General features: G+C 38.9%; 1 protein-coding gene across 2 annotated transcripts in view; it reads right to left on the reverse strand.

The window, feature by feature from the left end:
* Positions 1-25,968, reverse strand: part of cdk14 (cyclin dependent kinase 14) — a 179,864-nt gene that overhangs the window by 73,521 nt on the left and 80,375 nt on the right. For both annotated transcript variants that reach the window (XM_083917973.1, XM_083917974.1), the window contains 3 exons: positions 22,166-22,289; positions 8,310-8,430; positions 2,988-3,081 (listed from right to left, as the gene is read on the reverse strand). In XM_083917973.1, the coding sequence (XP_083774099.1) occupies positions 2,988-3,081; positions 8,310-8,430; positions 22,166-22,289 (339 nt within the window). The remainder of the gene's footprint in view (positions 1-2,987; positions 3,082-8,309; positions 8,431-22,165; positions 22,290-25,968) is intronic.

The following is a 25,968-nucleotide window of genomic DNA, read 5'->3' on the forward strand; positions in this document are numbered from 1 at the left end:
TTTTGTCTCAGAAGGGAGCTGGGATCACTGGGAGCTGGAGCCTTTTACAGATGTGTGCAGGAAATACCCCACTTTTCCCCTTCTGGCATAGAAGGCAATCAATAAGAAGCATTTTTCCTTATCTTCCTCTCCTCCTGCTAGGTTTCAGTGCTTTGTGAGAAAACCCTGTTCCTGCAGGGCTTCCTCCACCTCTACTCATCCCTTCATCCAAATCCATCCAATCTCTGATGTGTATCTTTAGCCTTCAGTCCAGAGGCCAAACAGCAGTGAACATGCTTTGTCTCCACTTGACTTCTTCCCTGGTTGAACCCTTTCATACTCTCATCTCTGTCATTTTCTACATTAATTATTCAGGCCTTCCAGCCTATGAATATAAATCCATTATGTCTGCCCTGCTACACTCTGCTTCAATTAAGAGATTGGGGATGGAATTATATGGGGGATGGCAGATCAGGCATTAAGGATTCATGAGACCTTACTTCACTTTAAAAAAAAAAAAAATATATATATATATATGCTATGCTTCAGTCCAATGCAGAGATACACACCATTGTAGTATTGCTCACGAGTCTAGTACCCAAGATATGTGGGATTTTGGTCCATGTTGACAAAATACTATCATGGACTTCCTACTTAATTTTTCAACTTAAAATTTATGCTGCAAACCCCATGTTCCATTTAATTTAAAAGAACTCTGTTGACATGATTAGAACATTTCCCAAGCATCTTGGGATGATAGCTGATTTGTGACACGGATCAATATCCTGCTGGAGGTAGTCCAGATTGAAACAGACAACACACCTGGTGAACATCAGTGCTAGTGTATGCTGTGGCATTCAAATGAGACTAGACCGGTATTAATGTGTCTACAATGTGTGTAGAAAAAAATCACATGGAGACTATCATTCTGTATCGTTGCTACAAGGCAGGATAAAAGCATGGATTCAAACTGTTTTTTCTGACCCTGTCATCAGCATAGGCCTTTAAATTGAAAAGATGTGCAGTTCCATATAGGCTTCCCTACATGCTATAAAATGATCAGTTTCCCCACTTTTACACCACTCCACTGCTGGAGACTAAAACTCTAATAGCTATGAACCTAACTTTATGTTTTCACATCAAGGATGATCATGTTAGATGACAGAAAATGTGAGGGAAAACACAATGTAAGCTAATGTCAAATTTAGTGGGTGCAATGCAGGTGCACTGAAATGAAGTGTAATTGGGCAGAAAAAAGATCTAAATGGAAAAGGGAACAGGAACTGCAATACTAAATAACAAAAAAAACTCTTTCAAGTCGGTAATGTTGAATACATTTGAAGCATTGGCCCAAATTGGAAAAATCAGAGTTCGCATGGAAAACTCTGGTATCAAGATTGTATAAGAGCTAAGTTCATGACTGTTTAATTTCTCCTTGTTTGAGTGTGGTCTCCTACAGTGAAATGAATAATGCACAGCAATATTTATCAAAGTGAAATATGAAACCTGCTCCTCTGCTAAAAAGAAGTTTTACCAGCATCACACACATTTGAGGTATTGATTATACTTTTTTTTTTTTTATTTTGGCCCCTGCATTCCTACTTAGGGCTGGATATTGAATTGCTATACTTCTTGAGTAATGAGTTATCTAGTAATGGAAGTTAGCGTCATCAGGTCTTGTACCCACTAAACATTGGATGTTAGATAGACATGCAGCTCATGTCTATATTGGGTCCATCAGTCCATGGCCAATTCTGGACATCTATTCAAATGTCCAAACTAGGTCCACGATTCGGACTTCCAACCATGACCCAACTTGGACGTCATATTGACGTCTATCATATGACCCTTCAACTGGCTACATTTTTTGGATGTCATTTGGAGGTCTATGACAGGTGACAATTGATTTTTGTTATTTTACATTTTCCTGTTTTTCTTTATCTGGTTTATTTTGAATAATCAAGTTATTTATTTAAGCATATGTATTTTTTGCATTAATCTGTATTTTTATTTGGAAATGCAATTTGTGGAAAATAATTTCATGGTAGCCTATCCACCTTATTATAACAGAACTCTCCAACAGTCAAATACTACCGAGCCAGAAAATGCAGGTCAGGAGCAACAAGCTAATGTTAGCGCCTCCGCTAGAAGCTGTGGCTCAGGTGGTAGAGCAGGTTGGCCAATGTTCGGAGGGTTGGTGGTTAGATGCCTACCCTGCCTTGTGTCATGATCGTTGTGTCCTTGGGCAAGACACTTCACCTTGCCATGTCTGAATGCTGTATGTTTGAGGTGGAGATCTGAGAGGCCGTAGGTGCTGAATGGCGGCCATAAGCGGCTTAGAGAAGTGCCATGCTATTATCATTGTAGAAGTAGTCTAAAATTTGTCTCAATTTGATGTTGAAAAGAAATCCACAAACTAGCACATTTGCATTTTAAATAGCCCTTACACAGAGGTCCCACAGATGTCAAAATTGGACGTAAGGTAAAGTTGAAAAAAGACATCACCTGGCATTGCAAAATAACCCCTTCAGTGGATCGAAATTGGACGTCCAAAAATGACATAGAAAATACGTCACTCCAACGTAGCATTGTGCAGTGGGTATATCTTTTGACAAGACAAAACTTTGCAGTCAAACACGCTTTGTTTACCCAGTAAACGATGTACAGATTGTGTCAATATCATGTCAGTCCAGGCAGGGTTTAGTATTCAACCACTGACCATTCTAAGTCCTTAACAGTTTGATCGCCTTCACGGCAAAGCTCTTGTATGTTTTGAGAAGTTTGGGGTAATTGGTTAAATCCTTTTAAAAATGTTTTGGAAAGGATTCATCAAAGTTAGGTATCAGCACTGAACCTCAGGTACTGTATTCACTTCTGTATCAAAAATCTTCATACAATACTGAGCCATGTTCCTGCTGTTGCTGGATTGAAAAGGAATATGATCCAGCAGGTTTTCTACAATAGCTGCCGTGCACACACGTAGACATTGCAGCGATTCAGGGACTCACCAGAAATATCCTCTCCAGCTGGTCCTGGATGTCCTTCATCCCAGGAAAGGCAGCCACTCCTTGGATCATCTCAATGAAAATGCAGCCCACTCCCCTTGAAAAGAAAACACGCAGATTTGTATTAGTTTTCCATCGTGTTAAAAAGGTGGTTAAAAGGAGAATCAATAATACATTCATTACATTTTATTTTATAAACCATCATTAACTACAACTATTCTGTGAATACCATATGCATTTTGTGGCCGTGTACATAGTGGACAGTATTTTATAATTCTTGTTGTATGTAATGTATATGATGTATGTGTTCACCTCCCTGGTTATAAAGAGCTATATCTCTATATAATGCATCAAGTTTAATTTATTGAAATATATGATTATTATAAGTGATCCCTGTAAAATAAACTTCAAATAAATAACAACATAAATAAAATGATTCAGTACTGACTCTGTTCAAAGCTTAATGATTACAAGTCCAGTGGATTGTTTTCATTTGTCCTCATATCTTTCACAGATTTACTGCTAAAAAATAATAGTACCATAATTTCAATCACTGAAAAACACAACAAAAATGACTTGTTAGCTCTTTGTATACTGTACATCTAGAACTTACTGTTTATTCACCTTAACAAGCCTCAACATAAAAGTAATTTTGAAAAGATATGGATTATTCCCAAAGGCTGTTAAACTATGGAAACTGGTAAATCAGTAGATCGGCGAGGAGCTGAGTAATATCAAGTCTAGTAAAGAGGGAGATTGAAGGAGGAGTTTGCGTGCGTGTGTGTGTGTGTGTGTGTGTGTGTGTGTGTGTGTGTGTGTGTGTGTGTGTGTGTGTGTGTGTGTGTGTGTGTGTGTGTGAAAACTGTTGTCAGAGCTCATTTGCAAAAGGGGGCTATTGTTTCCTGACAGATTCACTTTCAGGCTCAGTGCATTCCAACAGTCCTGAAGCCTGTTGTGAATAAAATCCTGTATCATCAAGATCCATCCATCTCCACGGCATAGCTGTAACCTCAGCATCCAGTGTTTCCATTGAAGCATACACAACAGCTCTGTCACCTGAGGTGTGTGTGTGTGTGTGTGTGTGTGTGTGTATGTGAGTATGAGGTCAGCTTCCAAACAATACCATTTTCATCTCGGGCTATGCCTGTCTATCAGTTTGCTGTCAGGCAAGGTGTATGGTTTAGGCCTGATACTGGATCAGGATGAAAATGTTCCCTGACAACAGTGAGAGAAAGTAAGACTAAACAGGAGTGGTGAGGTAGTTCACCATAATCTAATCTTGTTAAAGGTAACTGCATACCTTTTATATAATGGTTGAGGATGTATCTATAAGTTTGTATGTATTAATTTATATGTATGTGCATATGTACATACATTTATGGTAAATGGTATTTCAGTAAATACATAGTCTACATGACATAACCACATGGTAAAGCCTATGTTTGTATACCCCTGTGTGAATTTAATATGTAACTAATGAAAAAATAGTATTTTTCTCATTTTATTTAGAACTTTAGTGCAAATACTTCACATAACGATTTCAGAAAAAAATAGTTAGTACGTGCTTGGTATTAACAATTTAAATGATGTAATTGTGTATCAAGATATCTCAATATAGGATTTTCACGATATGATTCCATTGAAAGACGATATTGAATTAAACCAGTTCATCTCCATCAGTTCCTGCCAGATTGTCTAGTTTGCAGCGTTCAGTGTAACTCGGCATCCCTGACATTTTGCCTGATACTCAGTTTGATGATTCTTTACCTTTCCCCAGTCTGGTTAAGTTTGCCCATTCTGACTCATTACCTGGTTTTGACCTCAGTAAACAAGAACTGTCTTTGTGTCTTGCTTTTGGGTTCCAGCGTCTGAGCCATTACAGGCTGTGACTGTAAGACCTCGGTAAATCAGTCGGTCAATGGGGCCAGCCGCGCTCCTTAAGTTTTAGCACACAGTAAATTAGTCTCAGTAAATACAGTCCTGTTTGTTCAAAATCTGTAATGAACCCCCCTGACGGCAGCAGTCCTGGCTGAGAGGACATTTGTAACGCCACAGGAAAGTGCAAAAAAACCCTGCAAAACCCAAGTGATTCTGTCTCAGAGTTATCCTTTAAGACTTATTGTTTTAAACTCTGGCATGGCTTTAAATAGATCATGATATTCCTAGGCTTTCAGTGCAATATATATATATATATATATATATATATATATATATATATATATATATAAATTACACTGAATCTCTATTTAACCAGGAAGTAATTGAAATTCAAACTTATTTTGCTCCAATAATCCGTTTTAATTAATTACTAATATTACTACAGAGAAAAGGCGATAGCCATCAGTTGACATACATACAAATATTCCTCAGGTTAAAGCTCTCTCTCAAACAGGGGATCAAGTCGAGGTGAGAGAATGACTTTGAGAACATAATTTATTGGATTTTATACACTGGATGTATATAGTGTATGTTAGTGTGTAAGCTGGCATTTTCCTATCTTTTTGTCAACAAATCCAATGACAAGACCAATACCAACAATGAACAGATCTCACTAACTGTGGAGTTAAAATTGTGTCTAATTTGTTGTTTTTTGCAACAAAGAATACATTATTTTGAGCTAAGAAAAATCTTAGATCTGTGGTTAATAAAGGATTTGCCTGTTTTTGTGATTTCTATGAGGGCAAAATAATAATAACCACTCTCACTTAGTTTTACGCATTTGTCCTCTCTTAAATTCCCATAAATAAAGTCCTGGCTCTTTCAACATCACTGCTCTGTGCACTTTCACACCCACGCACACCATCAACCTGACAGAGTGTTACACTGGGCCACAACCTCAATACAGTAATTGCTGACAGTTATTGGGATTATGTGTCAGTACTGTAGGCACACAGAAAAGCCCTTGGAGAAGTAGTACACAGAGACATGCTGGTTTCTCCACAAAATACTAAGTATGTTCTTAGTTTAATTAGTTATTAAGTATGTTTTTAGTTCTTAGTCCCATTATGCACTTATAAATTAGATGCCGATAGTTCGATTCCATTGTGTGTGTATCCAAAGCCTGATACATCTTATTCATCTGTGCTGTAGAGCTACTGTAAGCTGTGGAGCAGATTCATCTGCTGCTGAAAAAGTCCCCAACAAATGCACTGTTCAACTTAACCTGCTCATGAATCTGTGCATGACCACGCTTGAGTGATCTCAGCGTTGACTCTGATTGACTGACATGTGAGAGAGATGCACAACGGTAAAAATAGAGCAGTCTTCCATCACATCCTCCCTCCTCACAGATGGCAGCCTGTAACCTGTAGGCTGCTGTGATGGATGCTTCTCATGGCAGGAAGACATATCTGCACAATCTTTTGGTCCTGCAAGAGATGCTTCTTCATGGAAGACTGCTTCCTTAGTGACCAGGGGTGAGTGTGTGTGTGTGTGAGTGTGTGTGTTTGTGTCGCAGGGCAACTCTCAGTGGGATGGAAAACCACTCTGCAGATTGCCCACCTGCAAATACCCTTGAAGCAGACACACTGTCCCTCTGCCTCCCAGACCCCCAAAGGTCCAAACTGCTTTTTAATTGGATGTTGGAGAATGCAGCTGGGGTTTATGGGATGTCCCTGCTGACTGTCCAGACAGAAGGGGTCACAATATACCTCCACCTCTGGGGCATATACTTTTCTATTTCCTGTTCAGGCATCTGCTGCAGTTTTACACAACTCCATTTAAAATGGTATCTTTCTAAGTGAGGACGATGAATCAGATAGAATTTAATATACTTTATTTGAGCATCTCTGCATCAGAGTCAAATATTATGATTCTGGGGACAGTGTCTCTGTAGTCAGAGTGAAATTTCTGGTGGAATATAATTGCAGATTAATCAAATTTATTAAAAAGGTATAATTTGTGTTCTTCTGTTTGTCTTGTTGTTTAGTCATCATGATTTATTACTTTCTTTAGATTTGTTTTCCTGTATCATTGGTCTTTAGGCCAGTTTTGAAAATTGTTAATAATGCAATTATCTTAAAGGATCTCAAACATGTCTTAAAGCTCTGGTATCAGATGCAACATCAACATCAAATTGCTGTCCAGTTCTACACTATGTAATCAAAAAGCTAGCAGATTTTCAATATTAAAGCAAGCTACTTCACACTGGTTTCACTAAGCCATAGCGTTGACAGAACATCAAAGTTGCAGACAGATGGCCGTCCTGCACAGAGCTGGTTCTGTCCGACGTTCCTGCCTGTTATAGGCAAGGTTTTCGTTGCCACCGTACTCTATGGAGGAATTGTTGGGTCTATGTAAATCATAAATTAGTCATACAGTGTGGTCTATACCTACTCTGTAAAGTGTCCTGAGATAATATTTGTTATGATTTTGCACTATAAATAAAATTGAATTGAAAAATTGAATTGAATTGAATCATTTTAATATAAAAATGACATATATTTTTAATTTGAAAGAGCTGAACGATTTTGTCGCCGATATGACGGCTGTCACCAGAATATGTACTCAGCTGCAGCTAATCAACATGTTTCTGTTAGATGGACAAAAAGAAAAAGGAAAAAGAAACATAAAGACTGTACAATATGATTTTCATGCTTGGATATCTATGAAGTGGACTATATGGTTTTGCTTTGCAATACAGCAATAACGCTGATTAGCAGTTAGCTTAGTAGTTGTTAAGATGGTAGATTGTAAAAAACTAATTAGAATTTCCAAATGACATCATTATGCAAATCATATGACTATATTAGATTCATCACCTAAACATCCTCTAAATCATGACCTTCAGAATTTGGTGCTATGAAGGCAATCCATCCTCTCAGTGATGCTAATGTTAGCAAAAGCAGCTCCTGTGCAGAGCTGTCAGCAGCATCATTAAGAAGATAGAGATTGTTTAATAATGGATAGTTTGGAACGCTGTACACCGCTAATGTAATGTCTTGCATAATTATAACTTAATTTATATTTTTCTCTACAGAACACTGGCTAATGTTACTCGGATGATTTTGTAAAACACAACAACTTTTCAATGCATGTTTCAATACGTGCAAATGTGGTGGTGGTGGTAGGGGGGGCGGGCTACAGGAGGTGAACGGAGAGCAAAGACACAAACTACATGGCACACAATTACTGGCACAACCAATCTACAGCATACTACAGAGAATGCACCCTTGTTTTAGTGTGAGCTACATATCACTAGCTTTTAAACTGGTTTAGTGTAGAAAAATCTGATCAAGTTCTTAGGGGAACTACCTGAATAAATCAAGGGTTAATTATACAAAGAGTGTATGGGGGTTGGGGGTCTCAGAGGTTAGGAGTACTCACCACATGTCCAGGCAGGTGGAGTAGTCTGTGGATCCAAGCAGGACATCTGGAGGCCGGTACCATAGGGTTACCACCTCGTTGGAGTAGGTATGGCTGGGGACCGACTTGGCCCTGGCCAGGCCTGAGGGGAGCAACACAACAACACTGTCTCAGAAAAGCATTATCATTGAATGACCTTCACCAGGCTTCTGAAAACAAAGCAGAACACTGCAGAGGGCAGATGCTGCTAGATGAGATTGTAATACCCTGTATGGGGACATTTAGTCATAACTGTACTGTATGTTATGAACATGTTTACGTGTTTTGCTGAAATAAATCATCAATGGGCTCCTTACTCTTGGATTGCATTTGGTAATTGACTTGAAAAAACTTTACTAGAGAGGAGCTGGTACCTGGGGCCAGTAGGTAAGTCTTTCAAAACACTCTTTCAATAAACTCTGTGTTCACAAACTATGTTGTTGTTGGTTAAGTGAATGTGTAAGGACTACTGAAGAGGTTTGGTGTTATTTGGAGCAGTGTTAGTGGTTAAAATGCTGTTTTAATAGGTTCAACTTGCTGCCTGAGCTGTTAGCCACATTTGGCTGTTAGCAACTGTCCCGGATTTCTCCGCTAGTAGTTTGTACAAAAAAATAAATTGTCTCAAAGGCTTATTTGATGAGTGTATTTGCCTAAAAGGGCCTGGGATGATTTTACACCGAATTTCACTTTAATCGCCTCCATACTTGTGTGCCACAGCCACTGCTGCAAGTAATAATATGTGTTGGTCAAATCAGCGGGCCAAACTACAATTACTAACATGCACCCGTCAGTTGCAGCCACACGGTTTGAAAATCTGTCTAGAGTTAATTTTAGAAGCAAGCCTTTGGGTGAAATTTGGATTTAATAACTCCATAGTTGTGCAAGAAGAAGATGAGACTTGACTAATGTTTGCTAGGTGGAGTATTCAGTAGCACAAGCGGGCCAACCAGCAAACAAAATTGGTGGTTCATAATGAAAGTGTAATAGAGAGGGCATTCTCCACCGCTAGAGTTTATAACGTAATAAGTCGTTTACACAAAAAGCCCAAGTTTACCATTGCAAGGCCATTAATATCCGACAGTGATGACACACCGTACCGACACACCCTGGAGTACACTTTACACCGCTGCACAAAGAGAGCGCTTGTTATGTACTTGTTGCTCATTAAAAGCTTCATATTTTTTTTTAATATCCTCGTTCTTGAGATCAATGGCACATGGGACATTGTGTTCACTGTATGTATCCAAAAGGTCAGATATTTTTATATCATTGATGTTTTCCAAACAAAGCTTTCAAGCTCTCTACTTCTTGGGAGCTTAAAATATTCAATGTGCAGACCGTCTCTGTAAACTCCAACTGGCAGACCTGTCTTTGGACTGACTTCTGTACATTCAACCGCACCAGACATGAGATTGCCTTTTCAAATGGAAATCATGATGGATGACCTTTTAAGGGTTTCAGCGAGAAACAGAGTGACGTGAATATCAGTGAGATAAACCCAAAGGACCGAAACTCCTCCAAGCTATGTTTGTACCTGTAATTTGAATCGATCATAAGGCTTTATGAGAACAATAAAATGTGTTGAATTTTTCAAACCTTCTCGAGGCTTTTTTGAGAACAAGTTCCGGGCATATCCGGGTTATTCTGATCCCGTTTTAGCATTTATCCAAGTGGTGACATGAACCTAGGTAAGTGAAGTTTCAGGTGACAGTGCTCCCATGGCAGCTAATGGTAGAGCAGAGTACAGATGCAGCAAGCTCTAATGAGGCTGATGGCATTACCTCTTTGTCTCTTCCCAAGTGCTTGGAAGGCTTAATTAAAGCATTTAGCTTGGTAAAAAATAAGGACTTCCTGCCCTGCTGCTAGTCCCCTGTGTGCGGAAGGAAGAAGGGCAGAGGGGAGAATAAATGAGAGGAGGAGGGCGTATTTAACATTTCCTTGTGTTGGAACACCCACAGGACAAAGGAGTTTCAGCCTGCATTCATCACGGCCGAGCACTTTAATGTCCACACAGCGATCTAACGTAGAATAGATGCCATCTGCCCGCCCATGCTCAGAGGCTATTATTTCCGCTGCAGGCGCCCTGTAGTGTATGCGTGTGAGCCTCCTATTACTGCACTCATCATAAAAGGAAGTGCAGTAATAGAAGGCTGGTCTGTTTGTAACACAGAAAGACGTAAAATTAACTAGCATTGTTCGTAGAAATAGATAGCTCAACATGCATCATCTGACCTGGCTTTATAACCATCCTCCTCATCTGTACCTATAGATACTTTAGCTACAATTACCTTTGTAAATATTTATAACCTTTGTTGAGGTTACTATGAGTGAAGGTAATTGTCTCTGCTACTTTCTTCTGTAATTAATTTTTCCATGTGATATATGTGGATCACAAAAATTTAGTAGTGTACTCATACCCTCCAGCCATCAATGCACAGAGCTGATACAAATCTAGAAACACAACAATAATTTCATTTTTATTTTATGACCATGCACTCACACCAAAGCCGTACGAGCGGCAGTGTCTCTCAGGCTGGATTTAAAATCCAAAAAAACACCAATCATGGATGTAACCCTAATCTGTGGGTGAAATCAAATTAACCCTCAGTGCATCAAAACCAGCCCACATTCAGAACCAAAAAATATGTCATGTCACAGGTCTAGCATCAGGTTTGCACAGTCAGAGTCAGAGTCACAGCCAATCTGGAAACACATTCCTTAACTCTTTTATTCCATTGAATTGGCTTGAATTAAAGTGACAGGCAGGTGGATGTTGCTTTGACAGCATCTAATATAAGTCATGTATTACAGAACATTTTGTATGAGGAAACTTGTTGGCATGCAGTCTGGCATAAAGCTCTGGAGCCAGACACTTCTCCAGGTCAGAGCTTGGAAAAATAGTACCTCTGCACACCATGATTTCTTTGCATGCTGTATGGTACAAATGGATTGCTCCCTTTTAAAAGGACAAGGTTGGTGTTATTTCATTTTTCTTTTTTTGTCAACAAATCCCATGAAATGAGGAAATAGTATCAAGGCTCCAGACTAACTTTTTCATATTGGTTACACTGGCACATAATTTAGGCGAACCCAAAGAAAGTTCACCGTGCCTTTTGGGACCATAATAATACATTTTACACATTGCATTTTTTTTGCCAGTTCTCATATACATTTTTATTTTCTTAACACATTATGTATATCAGGAGTTTCAAAGTCTGAGAATATGGGCCTCTCAGACAAAGCCACTTTGTTTACCTGATTAGTTTTGCTACATTCCTGGATGCACTTGGGATCATGATTAGTTATTTGATCTCATAGACACTCACCAATTGAGCAAAGACAGCCTAATATTGCTGTTTGACATAACTTCCGATTACATTTCAAAAAAGGTCTTTCCTAAGACATTTAATGTCTGACTTTAGAGAAGTGGTTACACAGTGATATTCACTCAGACAGCTTTATCCATGTACTATCTTTTAAACGAAATCACACACATTTAAAGTGTAATTCCAGCCAAAAATGGACCCCATGATCTTTTCCGGCATTAAAATACATCAATTAAGCCATTGAGACAGTTTTATTTGTTGATCAACCATGTAAAGTATAGAGAATGCCTGGAGAGATGCTAACAGCAAATTTATGGCAGAATTTGACACATTTTGGTTGCACTCTGGAGCCCTGAGTATATTTGTTGGGAACTATTTTCGGCAGCAGATTAATCTACATTTGGTGATCGAGTGTATATTTGGGACAGCAGGACTCTTTAGCATTGAGCCAAAATAAACTGCAGTGTTTGTTAATTGTAATGAAGGAACATGATGTTGACTGATGTGTTTTTAATGGAGCTCTATGACACAATGAAATAAGATATATCAGGCTTTGATACACAAACAATACTTGAAAGTACATACATTAGCTTTCATTGTTGTCATTTAAATTGCATGTGATTTGTTGACAATAAAAAACATAGAATATGAAGAGCATGTCCTTTCATTTTCAGATCTATCATGAAATTAAATGTGATATTAAGCAGGGTTAGCATTCCTAAAAACGCAACAAAGGTAATAACTCTTAGATTTGGCTACTGAGTTATAAATTAAGCACAAAGGAATAAGCAGGAAAAAACCCCAATGCTAATTCAGTCCAAGCAACTTGCTTGTATATTCACTTAGACATTAATCAGCCATTCCCTCCTCCATCTCGTGCTGTACAAACAAAATATAAAAGTCCAGTTTTTCCACCCACAGACAGCTTGGAGGCGACCAGATGTCTCTACGCACTGTGTTCATGTGCCACGATCTGGACACTTACTGTGTTCTATTTTAGTAGTGTTGTCCAGGGTAAGCAAGCAGCAACATGATTGCACAGTCCAAGTGCAGAGAAGGGTACTGCTTCAAAGCCCTGACCCATGGCTTCGTATACACAGTGTCACACACACATCTGCACTTTTAGCTACTTATCTGTTGTAGTTCACCTTGTCTTGCCATCATGTGCAGGTAGCTACTGGGATGAAGGTCACTTGTGAATTATATATATCACTATCTCACGCAACACCCGGGGTCACAACATATACAGGGAAAGAGGTGGGAAACAGGAGGAAGAGAGAATTAACAAAGCGGGGGATGGAAATAGTCTCTGTCCCTGAGGGAAACATCCCACTGTTCTTTTGAAGTTCATTTGGATTTTAAAGGCAGTTTGTAGCTTCTGTATGCTTCTCCTCCTCTCTATCATGCAGCTGATTGAGAGATTGTACTTTATCTTGCCAGAAGCTATATATACAACAGGAAATATTCCACAAGAATTCTTCTTCCACAGGAATTCATCTTTTCAGCAAATAAAGTTAAAAGAAATTACTTTTGGTATATTAAACAATGTTGTCAATATTAAAAATGTAATTCCGATGTACCCATGGTCTTTTTTGTCATGAATCTACATCAGATAAGCCATCAAGACATTTTTTTCAGCTATAAACAGAGAAATCCAAGACAGTCACTAACAGCCAGGCGTGGCTAACACTGATTAGATCGGTGCAGTGCCCTAAACTAGTCCGAAATGGCTTTTTTTTTTTACCTCTAATATTGCTCAAAATAGCACCAAACCTCTGCAGTAGCCTGATTAGGGTCCTAACACATAGAACAAAGCACCAACAATATAGTTAGCAAACCCAGAGTTTATTAAATTTAGCAGTCGGCTGAGAGGCATTGAGAGGCTGCCCAAACAAGAAGATTACTGAATGCACTGGAGTTCAGTTCAATACTTTGCTCCTTGAACTGAACTCCAGTGCATCAGTATATACTGACAGACTTGTAAAACAGTCTTTTTTTATTAACTCTGGGTTTGCTAACTACGTTGTTGGTGCTTCGTTTTACGTGTAGGGACCCTAATCATGCTACTACAGAGGTTTGGTGTTATTTGAAGAAACTTGGTGTTAGCCATGTCTCGCTGTTAGCGACTGTCCAGGATTTCTCTCTGATAAGGTAATCAACAAAAAAAACTGTCTTGATGGCTTATTTGATGTATATTCATGCCAAAAAAGACCATGGAATGCAAGTATGCCATAATTACTCTTTAAAGCTGCTGAGCCTTTTTCACAAAAGGTCTGGACAATTTCAACACTTAACTCTGTTTAATTGTTGTTTAATTGTTTATTAAATTGGTGTTATCAATGGTTATCGGCATCATAGATATGCCTGCACCAGGTTCAGAAGGCTGTCATCTATCCTCACATGGGAACGGTTTCCGTTAGCTTGAGTAAGACTCCTTAATGATTCGGGTATCCTGTTACTTGATTTAGGCAACATAAATATATGGTTATATCAAGGAAAAGATTTTGGTTTGGGTTAAAATATGTATGTTTGTGGTGTCAGTTAAGAACATTACATACAAAAGTTAACTTGCGTAGCTTATGTAATTTTGAGACTGGCAACACTAAAGTCTGGTTTCACAAGGGACAGGAACACAGTGAAAGTCCTGTGTTTGTTTCACCCACGTCTTATGTTGACATAGATGGGCTTTCTAGGTTACCAATTGATGATAACAGCCTAGTGAGCCAACTAGGAGGTAGAGAAGGGTCATACAGCCTCACATCTATGGTAGTGATACACAGGTGATGACGCTCATTCAATCGGCTGATAACATTTGAAGTGGGTGGATAAAGCAGAGACAGACTTGGCAGCACACAAATCTCCCTTTGGCAGAGTCTTTCTGCTGCATTCACAGCTGAAAATACACACATCTAATATGGATGAGGAATCAAAGCAGGTAAACACTGCTCTGCTTGGCTGCTCAGTGGAAATAAAACCATCCATATTTTATTTCCTAACCGAATTGACAGATAATAGAATCAGCCAAGATAACAGGGATAGTGACTAGCTAGATTTTTAGTTTAACTATTTTATTTGTGTGTGTGTGTGTGTGTGTGTGTTCTGTGTAAACGCGTGTGTGTGTGTGTGTGTGTGTGTGTGCACAACCTGCCATTATCCCAGCTCATTTCCCAACACAAAGTGGACTGTAATGAGCTCTGCATTATAAAAGCCTACATGAAACCAGTCAGGTCATTACTGACACGTGTACCGAACACACATAGTTTCTGCTGTTGGTGTGTGTATTTCAGTCTGGTCTCAGCTTTAGACTGAATAACAAAGACACATACATATACATATCAGCAGGCTTGATTAATCTAACGGACTTCAGAATACCATCCGTAGCCTTCAAGAATCCACACCCCAGTTACACACACACACACACACAAACACACACACACACACACACACACGCACACACACCCCGGTGCAGTGGCGTGGCGCTGGGTGGAACAACACACTGGGTAGAGCCAAACAGTCTGCTCCGGGTGCCTGCAACATTCCTCCAGCTCCATTGTCACATTGCTTCACTCCTCACACATCATTATCCCAGCAGCTGCTACTTCACAGCATCACCAACTTCCCAGAAAATAAACACACACATCAATACACATTATCTAGCTGTAGCTGCACCCACAGAAAGCAAAATTACAAAGCTTTTGTTCTATTGCGTGCAACCCAACACTCTGGGTCTACAGAACATGCTTCTTGAGCTTGAGCTAGGATTGTAGACAAGTTTGATTCATTGTAGGAGCCTGCTCATGGTTATCGCTAAAGAGTGAAACATGATTCACTCTACAATCGTTACAATCTCCAACAGACCTCCGCAGTTGGGCCAAAGACCTGGCTGACTGTGTGCACATATTTGTTGATGATTGGCTTGTTGGTCTTTGGTACCCCTAAGCCATTAACTCCCTTTTCCACTACCTTTAAAAGCACATGTTTAAGATTTTTATATCATATACTATCAAAAAAGAGTCGAACAATGACTTGAAATGGGTTTTTTTTGCCAGCTAAAATCCAAACACACACCTCTTACTGAGATATTGCTCTGCTAGCAATCATCCTCGATATCTTCTGGTTCTGGGTTTAATAGACAAAGCGATATGAATACATCCTCTTGGGGCTCTGATTTTACTCATCCCTATTTTCTGATATTTTATAGGAGAAAATAAGCAGCCCTACAACACACATGCTGTACAATGATAAAATGCAGCCATTGTATTAGTTTTAACAAATACATTTTCCTTGACTTCAAGAGCGGCCTTCTTGTTTGATTGCTGTTCACAGTGAAAATTACAGTATTAAGAGCACTGCCAAGTCCTGTAAGGATGATATCCATGCCAATGTTCTATGTGATTATTGTTGAAGATAGTGCTGCATAGCTACATAGGAGATGGTGCACTGAATTTTACAGGTAACATGTTAAGGCCTTTACACTCAATCCGGTCAAAACACATTACACATTTATACAGTATTTATATAGATGTTAAAATTTACATACTGTGTCTTCCAATGTAATGGCTTTTTATTTTTTTATCTTTTCCCTCACATACTGAAAAAGGTCAGAAGAATTTTCTTTCCTCTGATCAGTTTGTTCCTCTGCTAGAGCTCCTTCTTGGAAAATTATTGTTTCTTGCTACTTTTTTGGCTATTATTTGTGTCTGTTATGATAACATTATACCCACCAAAGTCATTTCTTAGTTCTGGGAAAAAAATCTCAATTACTGACAACTGGCAGCTTACTTATAGATTACAAAGTAATCAAAACTAAAATAAATGATTGACAAAATGGTGACATGAAACCCAAATTGCTTCAAGCTGGAATGGTCCTTAATGGTTCTCTGTAGTGTTGGCCCACAGACCATTCACTGGGACTGAATACAAAAAAGACTTCAGTCTTCAACCATACCAGTGGCTCTGTGAGGTGAAAGAGTGGTATTTAAGCTAAATGCTTAGCAGGTATAATGTTTATCATGTCCATCATCTTCATGTGCTAGCACGTTAAGAGTTGGAAGTAGGTCTAAACTTGTGTGGGAAAACAGTAATGTTGAGATATTTAACTCAAAACCATACAATGTCGACATCATGGCGACACTAAAGGAAAATACAGGGGATCGCCAAGGTCATTAGGAGTCATTTTCTGGGAACCATGCAAGTCTACACAAAATATAATGGCAACCTGTCATGTAGTTGCTGATATATTTCATTATAGACTAAAGTCCAACATTACAATCCCTAGAGCCATGCTGCTAGCATGGCTAAGAACAAGTCTGTCAGTGAGTACAGCTGGCTGACTAGGCCACTGGAGAGGAACCTGGGACCTGGTTTCTGTTGCAGAAGTCCCCAGCTCTTCAAGGAGCCATAAACACGTACTCACTTCACAAAATGTCTGGTACAGGTTCTCACATAGAGTCATAAACACACACAGCACAATAATTTTGTGTCTGAATGAACCTCAGATAAGGTCTCTAGCCACTGACCATGGCCTTTGCTCTAGGTTGGCGATGGACACTGATGGAGCATATGGCAATGCTTCAGTGTTCAATCAATCAGTCTTTCAGCAGGTTCATAGCAACTGTGAATACATTCACTCTCTCATTAGGCTCTGAAGTATGTGGGCTAGAGGCAATGCTCATCTGCTGCTTCATTTGCTTCTATAATTAGGGGCTTGTCATCAGAATATTGTCTCAAGGCTAAAGTCATTTTGTGTGTGATGACAATGTGCGTTTGTTGCCAGCATTTACTGTACATATGTATGTGGTCCCAGGAAGGTATATGAAAAGGAAAGAAAAATATGAATGTGGCAGTAGCAATACACAATGATATTAAAGGACTTTAAATTTAAGTGCTAATACATGGAAGTGTTTTAATTTTGTCCTGAGCTGAAGGATGACCAACATCTCTGGGGTTTTGAATTAAATGCTATGCTAGCAGGGTCTATGGTAAATGTTCAAGTCTCAATCAGGAAAGTGTTTATGGTGGCTCAACTGTGGATTGGTTAAAGGTTACCTTGTGGAGTTCTGTAAATAAACACAGTTACAGTATGTTTGCAGTCAGTATATCCTGAAACCTAGAGTGTATTTACTAGCTTGTAGTCTTGGTTGTTGATGCCTTTCTTGGCATTTTACCACCACAGACTGTCAGTGAAATAACAGGAATCAACCTGCGAAAGTGTGTACAGCAGGCACTAATATGCGTGGGAATATGCAAGAATGTCCTCTTGTACACAAGGACCAAAACTTGCATCACTGCTACATAACACAACTAGTAGTTAAGACTACCAGAGTTCAGAGAAAATACGTGGGTGAGGAAAGGAGATCAGAACCTTGAGAACTGCTACTAGCTTACAGTAACATGACTGAAATGTTGGCAGTTGCATTGTGAATAACATAGGCACAAGATTTGACAAGGAAGAAGAATGTATGGAAAAAAGAGATAATAACTCAGGTTCTGCTGCATCTATTTTGATCCTCTGTCCATTGTGTGTGATGTGAATGATGAAGTAATATAGGTACATGCAGTAAATCACACAAACCCACTGGTTTGGTCTCTTGAATTATCTAAACTAAAATGCTACTCACTTTTTAATTAAATTATAATTTGATTTACTATTGTAGTTATCTGTTTCATCTGTGTTTTTACTTTTATTTCAATTGATTTTTGAATTAGCCAAGATGGTGTAAGTGGTAATGTAAGCAACAGTACCTGGTCCACTCTACGGTAGATTTACAGAGAATTCATTTTTTGTAATGGAGGTCCTGTATGGGTGACAGGGATGCGGTGATTACGGTGCACAAGGCTCCACTACACAAACAATACTAATCACACCCCATACATTGCTTAAGTTTTCCTACAATTAGCAGAGTCCTTCATATGAAACATGGGCTTCTCACAGTCTCATTTATGTGGTGGTTGTTTGTGCAGCTCATTAAAAAGAGAGTAAACCCACAGAGGAGCAGAGGGGAGCATCTGGATCCACTCCACAACCAGCAGCTCTGGCCACTGTGGCTGATGAGAAATCAGCCCTCCCTGGAAAGACGGAATCCTAGTCATTGCTGTTGTGGTAAGTGTGGAAGTGTTATTGCTGTTTGCTCTTTGGCCAGCAACAGAGTGGCCTAAAAAAATGTTCCTATAAATAATGAAGTGTTAGTCCATTTAATTTTGGCCATTCTATAAACTTTTGTTTCACACAAATGTTAAAAAATTCACCGCCATAACAAAGATCGCATGTATTATAGTTGTAGAGTTAGTGATGCCCCAGTGTGTTTTGCCTTAGGTGCGCTAGGCCTAAATTAAAATAAATAAATAAAAATATTTGTTCATTTAATGTGACAATTTAGACTTTTAATGTATTTTTTTAAGTTTCTACCTCCATAAGCAGAAATGTAAAAAAAAAAAAAAAAAGGTTGATTGCAATTGCCAATGTTTGATTAATTTGGGAAATTGAGTTTAGTACAGCAGGGGCTGAAGTCCATCCCTGCACATATTGGGTAGGAAACAAGATACAGCAAAAAAAATTTTTTTTTAAATTGCTAAATCAAAGCCAGCCATATCACTAAAACTTTCCTTACACTCAACAATGGGACAATTTTGAATGGAACAGAAATTATAGCAATGGTTTTGACATATTAGCTCCTTGCCAGTATTTAATCCATAAGATCATTACAATTAGAAGTTTTTTTTCCCATTAGTATCATTTGATCTGCAAATTAGAACCTGCCTATTACTGAAAACCTGCCAATTGATTATGACATATATTGGGCTGATGGTGGTGGTCCTACAGGAAAGAAAAAGTGGTTGCCAAAACATTAGGATCCATCCTCTGGGGGCTTTGAATAAAAAGAAAATGTCATATATATGTGGCTGTAAGTATTTAGTATAAAACTTGGAGCTGATCAGCCGTAGAGGTCAGCTGGTCACCAAAGTCATTAAAGAGAAACTGCAACCAGGGAAATAATCTTGCTGCCAGCTAGTGGTGACTACATTTTGTTCCACATTTAATATGCCATCACTGAGTCTGATCCAAGTGCAACAGGCCACAACTAACCACACCCAGCTTCAATAACATATCTTTCAACCCCTAGAGGTCAATGCAGCAATATTTCCATACAGGATCTAGTGCGTGAAAATTAAGGACTGGGAAGACCGGTTTATGTAAGCTCTATTTATTCTATAATAGAATCTACTGCTATAAATTTCCAGCTTTCCCGAAACTCATCTCAATACATTTCTTCGTTGAAGCCATTCCTTCTTTATTCCTCTTTGTACCCTCCATCCTGTCACCACTGCCTCATCCCCACGGAGTGCTCGGCCACCTCTTATTGTACCTCTCAGCCCCTCCTTTGTTGACACTCAGCCTCCATCGCTCTCCTTTACCCCAACCCGCGCCACAGGCCTCAGCTGTTGGCCGTTAGTATTCCTGCTGCCAAGGCCCGGGACCACAGGGAGCCCTGGCGCACACACACACACACACACACACACACACACACACACACACACACACACACACACACACACACACACACACACACACACACACACACACACACACACACACACACACACACACACACACACACACACACACACACACACACACACACACACACACCAGCCTTCATCTTCCTCATCTGGCATCCCTCAGGCAAAGGCTGATTTTGTTTTTGTGCACGTTTGTTGATGAGCACAGCTCCAGCGACAGACTAATAGGCCAGGGATTTTCATTCTTGCTCATTTTGTATTTTGTCCATTATTTACTCCTTCTCATTTCCCTTGCAGTGATGTTTCTGCGCTAATACGTGTTTTTGCATTATTGATAAAGCTGCCACCTTCCTCCTCCCCCAATCTGTCTCGGCAGAGGGATGAAGGCCGAAGGAGTTGGATGATAGATGGGAAGGAGGGTTTGAGGGAGTTAGGAAATGGATGGATGGATGGATGGGGTGTACAGAAGGCTGGATTGCCAGTTTGTCTGCCCCCCAGGAAGCCAGACAGGCCATGTAGGCAGTGTTTAGTGAGCATGGATCCAAGCCATATGGTGCCACTTCATGAGGGGCTCGACACACAAACACACACAGACACACAGACACACAGACACACAGACACACAGACACACAGACACACACACACACACACACACACACACACACACACACACACACACACACACACACACACACACACACACACACACACACACACACACACACACACACACACACTTCTCAAAATAGATGGGATCATGAATGTCTCCTTGATTTTCCATTCAAGTGAGAATCCTGGGACTATACTGTATACCAAAGGTCAATGACAGAAAATGTCGAGGGTTCAACTAGCTGTCAAGATATCGTGATCTTGGCCAAAGTGTTTGACAGTTGGCTGGACTAACAGACCCTCCAAATCCACCCTAATACTGGGGCCAACAAGTACAAAAAAGCTTTCTCTAAGAATCCCATTACTCTGGGATCAAACGACACAATATTTGTCTTTTATGATGATCTGTCTCTTATTGTGATGCTTCATAGATTCTGCGAACGTGGCAGACTACATGCTGGACCAAACCAAACCTATCAATCAAAGTTTACACAACTTGCACAACATAAATAGTCAAGTGATCAAAAAGAGGATGATGGGTCAACTTCAAATAGTTGTAATGTATAGTACAATACAGAGCTTCAGACAACTTTTCACTTTCACCCATACCTCTCTCACCTACATTGTTCAGGAGAGATACAGGGGAGAAATAAACAAATTAGATGTCAACCATGCTCTTAATGGAATTGACAACAATTTATTTGCCAGCTAAGATCCAAACACACACCTCTTATTGCTCTGCTAGCAACCTGTGAGCTACTGGTCAAGTTTCTGTAAAGGGCTGGGTCACCCCAAATCACATCTGATTGGATTAATCCATATAACCACCTGGGTTCAAGATGAGTCAGTAAAGTATTTTCTTTTACATTTTATAGGAAGAGAAAATATTTTTGATACAAAAATACTCAAAAATGATTTCTAACAGAGATGACTAAACATTTAACACAGATGATTAGAAATTGAAAAAATATATATTTTTGATTTCACTGTGTCTTAAAAGGGTTAACTATGATATGATAAAATATCTGATAGTTGAAAAATATACAGTATATTGTCTCAGATCGCAATATCACCCAACCCAAACCCATTCTTTGGGTGAAAACTGCTTATTTGAAATTTAACAATTTAAGACAATTTCAGTCCTAGGAATATAACCCGCTTTTAATAAAAAAAAAATACAACAAACAAACAAAAAACAAACCATTCATTTGTGTAGATTCTGATCAAAAAGTCAGCAAATAAGCACTGATGAATTCAAAAGTATCTGTATAGTCATCACTCTGCCTCCTCTGAAACTGCATCAGATGAGAAGCACAGAGGGGGTATTCAAACTTACATCTGACAGATACACAAAAAAAGAGCATCAGTGTCCAGCCAACTCACCAAAGTCAGCAAGTTTTAGCTCTCCAGTGTCGCTGATGAGCAGGTTTTGTGGTTTCAGGTCGCGGTGAAGGATGTACCTCTGGTGAATGTATGACAGGCCTCTCAGTAACTGGTACAGGAACAGCTGGAAAATACAAGTGGAAAAAGAAAGAACTACTTACAGGTACAGTATATGTAACTATAACATATGCCTACGTACAAACATCATGGTAAAGACGGGTCTGATAAGGAGGTCATATATTTTTAATCACACACTGAATAATTTGCATGTAAAGCTACTTTAATAACTATGCTTCCATTTGTCTCTGCCTAAATCTGCATGTCTCTGTTGTGACACATTAAATTGAGCGGCTGTTGAGAGCAGAGAGGTGTACAAAAACCTATTAATCACTAAGGTAGCTGCTGACTTAAGTAGCTGTGACTTAATTCCATTGCAAACGAACAGAGGCATGAACCGTATGTTTTTTTTGTTTTTATTTTACATGCTCCTACAAAAGCCACAAACACCAAAGTCAATTCTGAGCCATCAGTCAAGTGTGCAGCCATCATTTCCTCCACTTGGACTATTCAAGAGTGATCAAACAGATGGGGCATTACACGACTGTCTGATTTCACAGCTAAGTGAAAATAAGTAGTAAATTAAACTGTCTGCTTCTGCTTCTCTCTCTTCACTATATAAATTGTGGCTTATGATATATTTTATCGATTCTGCTGGGTGTAGAATAGTATATTTTACATCATTGGGGTGTTTTAGAAAGTGACAGCAGAAAATGTATGGAGGTGTTACAGACTTAGTTGAAATCACAGCAAACATACGGAGCTGGGCGGGGCGGCTGTCTCCTTTTCATTTTCTGTGAAGGGCAATGAATCGATTGCACAGAGCATGACAGGGTTGCTGACAGCAGGAGGAAAGAAGGCAGTGCAGTAAGACAAGTAAAAGCATTGCACTTTGACCCAGAGGGGATAGTAAAACATATTTTTTCGTCCCTCACCAAATGATATTTGTTTCGAGGTCCAGTCTATGCTATCAAGCAGAGAAAGCTGTTGGCCAGTTCTGCTGAATATCCCAGTAATATTGATATCTTATAAAATGATTTGACAGAAAAATGCAGTTTCATCATTCCAAAGTCAAAACATATCGGTCGCCCCCTGGTGTCATAAACCCTGCCCCCTCCAAAAACACATCCAAAAATCATCCAACTAGTACAGCAGATAAGTTATCATATTATACCAATTGTGCATTATATGATAAAAGCCTCCAATTTTAGAGGGAAGTAAGATTTGGCCGTGAGAGATCAAATCCAAGATCGGCCACCGGGTTGGTTCAACATTAAGGTGCCATTTCCAGCTAAACGACATGGGATGTCCATACATTTGGTGATACTTATGAGCTCACCAGAATTTAAGGAAATGCATTAGGTCAAGATAACAATTTACCAAAAAAACTGTCAAGAATTTGTCAAATTTAAGAATGTATATTAAACGCCAATTTAACTACAACTCAGGTAAAATCATACCAGTGCTCACACATGCTCTCATCTTATGTCATTTTTACAGCTGTAATTACTGCTCTCTAAAGAAAGGGCTTACCCTGTCCATTCTCATAGCCTGGCATTTGACTAACTATTACCTACTAATTATTGTTGAGCTGCTTAATTTTAACCTGAGACAGTTTTGCGATTGTGGGCAATGGTGTTCTTCAAAGACCTCTAAAAACAAATATTAAAAAGTATTACAACTGAGTTGTTTCAATGTATTTCTTTGTAATTTAACTTTTTTTAAACTCCTGAAACAGAACCCAAATGTTGCAGTATTACTTCTGTCACTGCTGAAATGATTATGTGTTCTATTACAATTACTACAGTTCTTTAATACAGTTAAATAGATTAAAAAGCAATTCAAAGAGAAATATAATAACAGAACAAAATAATTCATAAAAAACACTCATGAAAATGCATGAATGAACTTTTGCTGACACAACACATGAATAAAGATTAAATTGCATTTAAATTTACATTTTTACTGCCAATTATTTTACTACTGAAATAAAACAGAGCTCCTCCACCTGGCTACGGTGCTCATAAACCCACACTGTGTAATATGCGTACAGCATAAAATGTATCTGCTGCTATTGGTACAAGCTTTTTAAAAATGAGTATCAACAAAATCCTACAATGCACCCAAAGTCAGTGCTACATCAAATTTATTTAGTTTTTCTTCTGAGATCTGGCAGTGCTTCACCCCCCCTACAGATGTGTCAATCAACAAATAATGAGGCGTGCAAAATCCAGCGTTCAATTTCTTTCCCAATCCAGTATTTCCCTCTCATTTCTCTGCTCTCACGGATACTATAGTCCCAGGCAATTAAGCTGATTGAAGCACCGTGGAGCCCAATCAGGGACAGGCCCTGTCTGGCATCTGGAGTCAACGGGTCAACAGTTTACTATTCCTGCACTCGGCGGGTAAGAGATGAACTGCGGTGCAAAAAATTAGCATGGGAAATGTGTTCTTACTCATGTATATCAAATGCACTTCTGAAAAGCCCTTGCCTTGTTAGGAGTGCAACTGCATGATAATAATGAAAAGAAAATCACTCTTTTATTCTTTTCAGTCAGCTCTTCAATTCAAACATCAAACCTTTCTTAAAATAAGAAAAAATATAGTTTTCTTTTTCTGCTTCAATTGAAACAGCTCAGTCCCATTTCAATTCTAATATTTAAGAAAAACTGAAGTGCTGAATACAGTTTGAGGAGGCGCTGTTTTGACAATAACATAATAAAAATGTCAGCATAATAATACCATACGCTGTGATCAAGATGGCCAATTTTCAAGTTAAATTACATAGATTTATACTCAGACAGACTCAGCATGGTCAGTGGTGAACATTTGGCTTGCTGACACTTCATCTGCTTGCCAGACAAGCTCACCCAACTGTAATAAGTGACTATGATATGTCCATCTGGGAAACTGTATTGAAAAGAACTCTGCAGTCAAAGGTGTGACTGCACTCATTAACCACTGGAGCGAGCTGGAAAATAAAGATAGAACAAACTGACTGGGGCAAACAGAGAGCAAAAATAACAATTAAAAAAAGGTAGCCTGCAGGAAAGTATGCAGTAGAAAAGTGAATGTAATTTAGTGTAGGAGACCTAGTCTGCATCTGAAAAGGGTTATGAAAGAAGCTTTGAAGAAAATCCACATCATTCTGTTTTTGTTGTGTTTAGTATTAAGCCCTAGCCAGCAACAATTTTATTTTTGACCTTGGAAAGAGCAGTCCACAAAACAGTCTCACCTCAAGGTCCAGCAAGTAGCTGTTTTGATATGAAAAAAACCCTCCAGAACAGCTTTTAAAGGACCTTGGGGTGAAACTGTTTTAATAATGCGTCTGCAAACATACAATCACTGATTTGAAGCACTTAAAATTCCTGAGTTACAACAAATCTAATGCCTATATAATTGTAAAAGTGTAATTCTCAGGATTTCACTTAGATTAATTAAAATGATAATTAACATAATAGTAACATTATAATGTAGTTGTAAGGACATATAAGTGTTAATTTATGTTTTTTCAAAAACTAGAAAACACAACCACAGGTGGAGGCTAGTGTATGAACCGATAATGAAGAAGTTATAACTGATGACAAATACTGTACAATTATAAGTATTTAAAATGTCCTTGTAGATGAGTAGCTACAACTACATTATAGTGGGCTTAAAACACTTATTAAATGCTGTGAATGAAGCAAGCAACACCACATCCATGCAGCTTAGCAAGTAACCGTTAGCTGGCTTATGTAAGCTTC

The sequence above is a fragment of the Echiichthys vipera genome, assembly GCF_963691815.1.
Source record: "Echiichthys vipera genome assembly, chromosome: 8".
Lineage (NCBI taxonomy): Eukaryota > Metazoa > Chordata > Actinopteri > Perciformes > Trachinidae > Echiichthys > Echiichthys vipera.